Source organism: Gouania willdenowi, chromosome 15 (assembly GCF_900634775.1).
Source record: "Gouania willdenowi chromosome 15, fGouWil2.1, whole genome shotgun sequence".
NCBI classification, from domain to species: Eukaryota; Metazoa; Chordata; class Actinopteri; order Blenniiformes; family Gobiesocidae; genus Gouania; species Gouania willdenowi.
The window spans coordinates 770754-779679 of record NC_041058.1 but is presented as its reverse complement, the minus strand read 5'-3'; the positions used below and the strand labels follow the sequence as shown (position 1 = coordinate 779679).

Here is an 8926-nt window from a genome sequence, read left to right as displayed (position 1 = left end):
ACAGTGTATAAATATGTTATGTGTATTTAAGTTTTTCTATTTTTTTCTTTTGAATCATATTCAGCTTTTTTATTTAACCACTTCAACTCAAATAGTTACTAAACCAAAAGAGTTTTTACATTGCATGTACTTTTAAGTTATGTATTAAATTATTTGAAAAATATATATTATATTTTAGTCTTAATTTTAGAATATTTTAAATGATTCTCAACAACTTAAAATGACACATTAATACATTTATTGACTCAGTTAATTCCTACAAGCTTAAAATCCTTGGGGCTGTTTTTGTTTTGTTTTTTAAGCGCTCGTGCGCTGCTGACGCACGCACGCACGCACGCACCACTTTGTGAATGAACGAGCCTCTGTAGCTCGGTGACGTCACAGGTGAAGGTGGGTCGGGAGGCGCGCGGTGCTCCATAAAAGCGCAACGCAGGCTTTGGAGGAGGAGGAGAACGGGACACACTCAGCTGTGTGTGCGAGAGAAAGAGCAAAAGGTAAGGGCGCGTGCGTGTGTGCGCATGAGAGGGAGAGTGTGTGTTTGTTTAATGTGGAAAAAAAAGAGTTTTTCAGTGATTTTGTGCGTTTAGAGCCCGTCAGACCTGATTTACTGCCTCATGATGGACAAGTAGCTGCACGCACTAAACTACTGTTAGCACACACACACACACACACACACACACACACACACACACACACACACACACACACACACACACACACACACACACACACACAGTTCATCCTCATCCTCAAAAAGCTTCGATTCTTCGACAGAAAACTCGGAACATGTGTTTTATTCTGTTAAAAAGTTTAAATCCTGCAGGAAAAATAAGCCGACAGGTAAAGTTTGATTCAGAGCATCATCTACATCCTCACTTTCAATCACTAGCTTCACGTTTCTGCAGAAAAAATGTTGGAAAATGTAGATTTAAACACAAAGATTTGAAAGCACAACTGCAGTTTAAAGTGACAACATGAACAGAAAGTCATTCGTTTTCTTCTGTGGTTTGTCTGTTTGATTAAGTTTGGTTTTGACTCTAACTCTGATTTATGATGATCACATGCAGTAATATGTAATGTATTACAGTTAAAAAGATGTTTAAAGCAAAGTCTGACAGAAAGTTAGTTTCTACAAAAAAAGTGTGAAAATCAGTGATTCAATGAAGAAACCTGAGCAACATCTGCAACTCAAATCTCAGAAAGTTTGTGAAAAGTGTTGGAAAAGTGCAGATTTAACATGATAACGTTTAAAGTGACATAAAGTGTGAGTAAAAAGCAGATAGAGGACAGAAAAGGATGTGTTTGTGAATCAGACTCTTTGTGCTGAACAAACGGACTTAAACAACTAAAACTAATCCAGTTATTCATTTCTCACACCAAGAAAAAGACTAAAAAGTTCTAGTTTGTGATGATAAAGAGCTTTAAAAGGCATTCATGTTATAAAGATGCACAAAATGTATAAAATAAATGTGATAAATGTAATTATGGGGAAAAATATTGGACATGTTAAAATACCTTAAACTCACTTATTTTAACTTCTCACACATGATTAAACCTCATGTAGATTTAAATCTGACTTATTTTTAAAGTTATAAACTTTTAAATAAATGGTAAAAAGAAGCAAATTGTGAATAAAAGTGAATTTAAAGAGAGTTTAAGCATTAATTTTTACTTTCGTCTCTTTGTTTTATAAATAAACCATATGAACAAACTGGAAAATATTTGAAACTGTGTCTAAAAGTGAAATTTGTTCAACTTTCAAATTTCATAAAACTACGTTTTTTGGACGGGACATCTTTCCTTCCTTAATTTCATCCATAGACTGAAATGATAAAAGCTGCATAAAGTTTAATGAGTATTATTAACAAAAAGAACGAGTTTAAACCTTTGAATGTAAAAACATCTGAAAGAGTTCAAACGAAGATGAAACTTTAGATTTCACTCAAACTTTGTTTTTTGTTTTTTAAAGTTTAATATTTGAAGGTGTTTTATTGTCACTAAATCATTTTATAAATTACAATATTTCTCCAAAACCAAAACATCCCATTAAATAATAATAATAATAATAATAATAATAATAATAATAATAATAATAATAATAATAATAATAATAATAATAATAATAATCCAGTGAAAACGACAAAAAGTCTTTAAAACTACAAATATTTTAAAAACTACAAAAAGTTCTAGAAAGTGTCTTTTTTGGCACATTTTTAGCTGGTTATTCGGAGGCTTTTCAAATCCATATCAGCTCGATCCCCTCCTTAGCAATATTGCAGATTTGTGCTCGTATCGTTTGTTTTAAGGTCAAATATTTGATTTTTTCCCAATACTTTGATTGTAAATTGTTTCTGCTTTAAGAATAGTTGAACCTTTACTTTTGTACTCCGTGCACGGCTCTGACTCTCTCCTCTCCTCTCACTCTCAGACAGAGGAAAAAGCTGAATATTCCCAGAGAAGGGACGGACGGAGACGTTTTACGCACGGATTTACGCACGGACGGCCTCACGCTCTGTGGCTCGGCGGGCGGAGATGTTCCTGTCGGCCCAGTTCGGGCTCGTGTCGGCCCTGTTCTCAGCACTCATCTCCGTGCTGTGCGCGCTCCTGCTGCTCGCGCTCACCCGCCAGCTGTGGAGCCTCCGCTGGAGCCTGACGCGGGACAAAGAGAGCAGTCTGCCGCTGCCCAAAGGTTCCATGGGCTGGCCGCTACTCGGGGAGACGTTCCACTGGCTCCTTCAGGTAAGAAACATCTGGATTCCTCACACAAACTGCCCGAAGTCCTGTTGGAACGCGCATGTCATCCCCGCACGGAGCAGTGGAGTTTGCTTTGTGCTTTTTCGTGCGTAAAAGTCGTGATTTCACTCACTTGGTGCAGTTCTGGAGATCATTTATTCAGATTTAATGGTTTATTAGAATTTTAACATTTCATAATCTAAAGGATGAAATAAATAAGCAGCTGATTTCAGATTCAGATGCAGCAGTTTGTGCGTAAAAGTTGTAACGCGCTCACTGAGCTTTGGTGATATTTGGTGTTTTACGTTCATTCCATGTTTGGCAGAAGAATATTTCAGAGTCAGGGGTTTATTTTGTTGTTTTTCTCACTTTATGACTTCATAATCTGAAGCATTAAAAAATTCAAAGTTGATTTAGTGATTTTTTTTATGCATAAAAGTAGAATTTCCTCTTACATTGGATTCTGTTCTTATTCATGTTCAGAGGTTTGTTTTGTTTTGTTTTATCACGATGTGTAGCGTCATCATTTCAAACCAAGAATTATATAATCATCATATGACTGCGTCTCTCCGCCTGTTTGTGAAGCATTTTGTGCCAAAAACATCCACATGATTGATTTGTTTCATTTGTAAACGTCATCACTAATTAGTGGATTGGACAATCATTACTTTTCTGCTGAAGATATCAAGTTCACAGCTTCAGATTTATCAGAAATAAACGGTTTGGTACAATAGTACCAAACATTTAATTATTTTTTGTTTCGTAATCTGTCAGAAATCCTTCAGGGTTTGTTTTTAAAGTCGTTTGATGAAGCCGCAGTTTGAACTCGTGCCATCGTGCCACGTTACAGAGCGCGCAGTGGTGCGTAAAGCTGTGGATGTTGAGCGGATCTGATGTGAAAGGAGGAAGAAGCTGAGCTCACGTTATCGCCGTGACGCGCGAGGAGGAGGTGGAGGAGGAGGTGGAGGAGGAGGTGGAGGTGGCGCAGATTCTTGGAGACAAGTGCGGACTTGACGCTCAGTGCGTGAAAACAGACGTTTTTCCTGCGACCCTCCCGCCCCCACCTCATCCAGAACACGCGACGTGCTATTCAACGCTGAGACGTTCCGCGGACCCAGCTGTAATTAATCAGAACTTGTTAATCCTGAACTGATTTTAAAGAACAACTGTGACAAAAATGATCAAAAACATGTCCACATTTAACACCTAATGCAGGGGTCTGCAACCTGCGGCTCTGGAGCCTAATGTGGCTCTTTGACTCTTTTGCAATGGCTCCCTATAGCTTTAAAAAACTATTGAAACAAGTAGTTGTTTTTATTTTTTATTTATTTATTTTTTTTTACAGACGCTATTAATGATTTATGACAAATAAAATCAAATAAAATAAAGAAATAACAATTTATTAACCTAAAATAAATCACGTTGTACAATGACTCAGCACATTCCTACAACATCTACAGACCATCAACTTTCCTCCACCTGTGACTAACCTTAAGTTTTAAATCCCTGGTAAGAAACTAAACCAACAAAAACACTATTTCTGGAAGAAAATACAGATTTTAATTGTGTGGGAACAGATTCATTTAACCACCAATGTACAGGTTAAATATGTATGTTTTATGTGTGGCAACAAATGAGTAATTAGCATGTGTTGATCACATGATCATGTGTTATTATATTCATGTTACTTTTTATAGACTTTCATATAAAAAAATGTTCTTTATAAACATTGTGTTCATGTAAACTGAGATGTGTAAGAATTTGAAGATGCAAGAAGACATTTACATGATCGACATAAATAACTAAATCAAATTAAATTAAATCAAACATTATTCTATATAACTGTATATAATGTAATCCACTGTATTGTCTTCATAGAGAAGGTATTTATGGCTCCAGGAGGACTTTAATCCAGGTGAGATGAGGTTCAATGGTAAAGGTTGCAGACCCCTGATGAATAGATCATTATTTTATTTATTTTTAAAATAAGAACTTCAAATTATTTGTTATAAAAGACATTTTCTCTTTCTTCAAGAATTGATTTTTGATCATATTTGTTTTACTGAGTAGCCTGATTTTAAGCTTCATTGTATTTGAGAAAGTGAAAGTATAAAATACAGTTGGTAAGGATTGTGTGTTGTTTTAGTTTAAAAAAACCATCATTAAAAAGTATTAACAATACATTTCTAATCAGTGTTTTTATTTTTTATTTTAATTAATTAGTAAATATTACAAACCACTCCACATGGAGCCCCGACCCCAAGGTTGAAAAACACTCCTTATGGAGCAGGAATAATTAATAATAATTAATATTAAGTGAGAAATGAACACGTTTGTCTGAAACATCAGTGGTTCTCACACATGTTTGGCTCTAGTCCCTTTATCTCTAGATCATAATGATGGAATGAATAAGTGATAAAACACATTTGAAATAATCTCATTTTATAAATAAGTGAATGACAGTATTTAGTGCTTCCTGAATACATTTATGTTTATATTTTTGATCGTTTCCAGTAATCTTTGTATTTTCAGTTCATGTTCTAATCAAGATCATTTCTACCATCATTGTGTGTGTTATTGTGTGTTGATATGGTTTAAATTATCCTGTGTGTGTGTGTTTGGTGTCGTTTAGTACGTTTTGTAGTGATCTTGTGTGTTTTGATCTCATTTAGTGTGTCTCCATTTGTCGTTTTGTGTTTTTTCTCTCTTATTTTGTGTGTTTTTGTTGTCATTGTGTGAGTTGCTGGTAATATTCAGTGTGATTATCATTTTTAACTAAAAATAAACATTAGAAAACCTCATATTTTTAATGCTTTCATTTGTTAATTTTCTTCTCTCTATTGTGGTACACGTACCCCACTTTGGGAACCCATTGTCTACAGGACTGCACTCGCTCAGAGGCATTAATGTTATGGTTCAACTGGTCGTCGTGTTATCATGTGACATGCTATAAACCTTCCATTTCTCCTCAGGGCTCTAACTTCCACATCTCTCGTCGTGAGCGCCATGGAAACGTGTTTAAAACTCACCTCTTGGGGAAGCCAGTGATCAGAGTGACGGGGGCCGAAAACATCCGAAAGATCCTCCTGGGGGAGCACAGCCTGGTGTCCACCCAGTGGCCCCAGAGCACACGCATCATCCTGGGGCCCAACACGCTCGTCAACTCCACCGGAGAACTGCACAAGAGGAAGAGGAAGGTGAGGAAGAACATGAGAACACATGAAACCAGGATTAAAAAAAACATAAAAAAGAGAAGAAGCAGCAAAAAACAAATCTGTGAAAATAAAGGAAATTGTTTAAAATACGTTCATGGAAAAAGTTAGAAAAGGGGTTTTCAACCTTGGGGTCGTAACCCATGTGGGGTCGCCTGGAAATAAAATGAGGTCTTCTGAAATGTCTCGTAACAATAAAACAAAATTACACATTAAATATATATAAAAAGTGATTTAATGTTTAATTGCAGCAGTGTCCTTAGAGCAGTGTTTTTCAACCTTGGGGTCATGACAAGAAAAAGGTTGAGAACCACAGGTTTACAAAGAGAACGTGTGAGAACAGGAGGGAAAAGAGACGAGTTAAGAAAATAAAAGTAAAAAAACACAAAACTTTAACTAATTCTGAACTCCCACTAAATAAAACAAACTCTCCAACAACAACAATAAATACAAAGAAAACTATTGACAAACATCAACAAACATCACTTCCTGCCCTCATTTTGTTAAACAAAGCTAAAGATTTGTGTTTGATCCCTTTATAATTCTTACAGTGTGTGTGTGTGTGTGTGTGTGTGTGTGTGTGTGTGTGTACGTGTGTGTTACAATGACATCAGATAATGACATCATTAAACACCAGAGAAGAAGAATAGAGGCCTTTATAATAGTCCTGATTAAAAATCTAAATAATAATAATCCAAAAAATCACAATAAAACTACTACTACTGTTACCTTCCACCCCTGGTTTTTTGTGATTTAGTAATATTTTGTGTGTTTTATGTTGTAGTTTTTAGTGCGTTTGTTGTGGTTCTGATCCTGATCCATAGTTCTCATTAATCTCTACGTGTCCGTTTTCTCAGATCCTAGCGAAGGTGTTCAGCCGCGGGGCCCTAGAGTCGTACCTGCCGCGTCTACAGGACGTGGTGAAGTCAGAGATCGCTAAGTGGTGCTCTGAGCTGGACGCGGTGGAGGTGTACGCCGCTGTGCGCTCGCTAACGTTCCGCATTGCCGTGAGCGTCCTGCTGGGCCTTCACCTGGAAGAGGAGCGACTCGTCTACCTCTCCGCCATCTTTGATCAGCTGATGAACAACCTGTTCTCACTGCCCATCGACGCCCCGCTCAGCGGCCTGAGAAAGGTTGGTCAGCATGTGGAGTTCCTCAGGGCTCCGCCCAAGACCCAGCTTTGTTTCTATAGAAACGTATTAAATAAAGTTTGCGTTTGACTAGAGTTTGTTTCATTGTTTTAATGCTGATGGGGAGAACACTAAGATGCTAACGCTATTACATACATCCTCTTAAATGTTTGATTCATGTCATGGATCAAACATTGAGGAAAAGGCCGACAAAAATGAGGGAATGTTTAAGAAACTTTTATAGTAATTGTCACGTGCAGGTGTAGGTGGAAACCCAAATGCAGCGATGAAGGCGGAGCTCAGGTGCATTAAACCATTATTTATTGTTCGTTTAAGCATCGTCGGACAAGCAGGGAATCAGCACACAGGTGGTGAGTCCAGGATGCAGAGGTTTCCACAAAACCAAAAACAACGGAGTGAGAAGAATGTCCAAAAGGAATTAGTGGCAGGAAACTGTGATAACATAGCAGTTAATTACAGCTAGTGACAAATCACCAAAACCTGAAAAGTTCCTAGTGATGATGTCCTCCTTCCTGTTCCTCTTCTCGTTCCTGTTCTACTTCCTGTTCTACTTCCTCTTCTTATTCTACTTCCTGTTGTCCTCCAGGGGATCAAAGCCCGTGAGATCCTTCACTCCAACATGGAGAAGATCATCCAGGAGAAGATGGAACGTCAGCAGCAAAACGACCACGAGTTTCACGACGCCTTCGACTACATGTTAGCAGGAGCTAAAGAGCACGAGCATGAGCTCAACCTGCAGGAGCTCAAGGTACCAGTAACGAATGAATAATGACTAACGAACGACGAAATAACCATCAACAAATCATAAACAAACTACAACTTCTAAGCTAACTACAAACGCTAAATAAATTACATGTACTGGTTATATTGGTTATAACAGTTTATAATGGTTATAATAGTTTACATTGGTTTATATTGGTTTATACTGGTTTATATTGGTTTATACTGGTTTATATTGGTTTATATTGGTTTATATTGGTTTATATTGGTTTATATTGGTTTATACTGGTTTATACTGGTTTATACTGGTTTATACTGGTTTATATTGGTTTATATTGGTTTATACTGGTTTATACTGGTTTATACTGGTTTATATTGGTTTATATTGGTTTATACTGGTTTATATTGGTTTATACTGGTTTATACTGGTTTATATTGGTTTATACTGGTTTATACTGGTTTATACTGGTTTATACTGGTTTATACTGGTTTATACTGGTTTATATTGGTTTATACTGGTTTATACTGGTTTATATTGGTTTATACTGGTTTATACTGATTTATATTGGTTTATATTGGTTTATACTGGTTTATACTGGTTTATATTGGTTTATATTGGTTTATACTGGTTTATATTGGTTTATACTGGTTTATACTGGTTTATATTGGTTTATACTGGTTTATATTGGTGTATATTGGTTTATATTGGTTTATATTGGTTTATATTGGTGTATATTGGTTTATATTGGTTTATATTGGTGTATATTGGTTTATATTGGTTTATATTGGTTTATACTTGTTTATACTGGTTTATACTAGTTTATATTTGTTTATACTGGTTTGTATTGGTTTATACTGGTTTATACTGGTTTATATTGGTTTATACTGGTTTATATTGGTTTATACTTGTTTATATTGGTTTATACTGGTTTATACTGGTTTATACTGGTTTATACTGGTTTATATTGGTTTATACTGGTTTATATTGGTTTATATTGGTTTATACTTGTTTATACTGGTTTATATTGGTTTATACTGGTTTATACTGGTTTATACTGGTTTATACTGGTTTATACTGGTTTATACTGGTTTATATTGGTTTATATTGGT

At 36.0% G+C, this 8926-nt stretch overlaps 1 protein-coding gene across 1 annotated transcript in view; it reads left to right on the top strand.

The window, feature by feature from the left end:
* The first annotated feature begins 377 nt into the window (after positions 1-377).
* cyp26c1 (cytochrome P450, family 26, subfamily C, polypeptide 1) overlaps positions 378-8926 on the top strand; it is a 13597-nt gene continuing 5048 nt past the window's right edge. The window contains exons 1-5 of the mRNA XM_028468535.1: positions 378-494; positions 2429-2739; positions 5706-5930; positions 6803-7078; positions 7683-7844. Coding sequence (XP_028324336.1) covers positions 2533-2739; positions 5706-5930; positions 6803-7078; positions 7683-7844 — 870 coding nt within the window. The 5' untranslated portion in view covers positions 378-494; positions 2429-2532. The remainder of the gene's footprint in view (positions 495-2428; positions 2740-5705; positions 5931-6802; positions 7079-7682; positions 7845-8926) is intronic.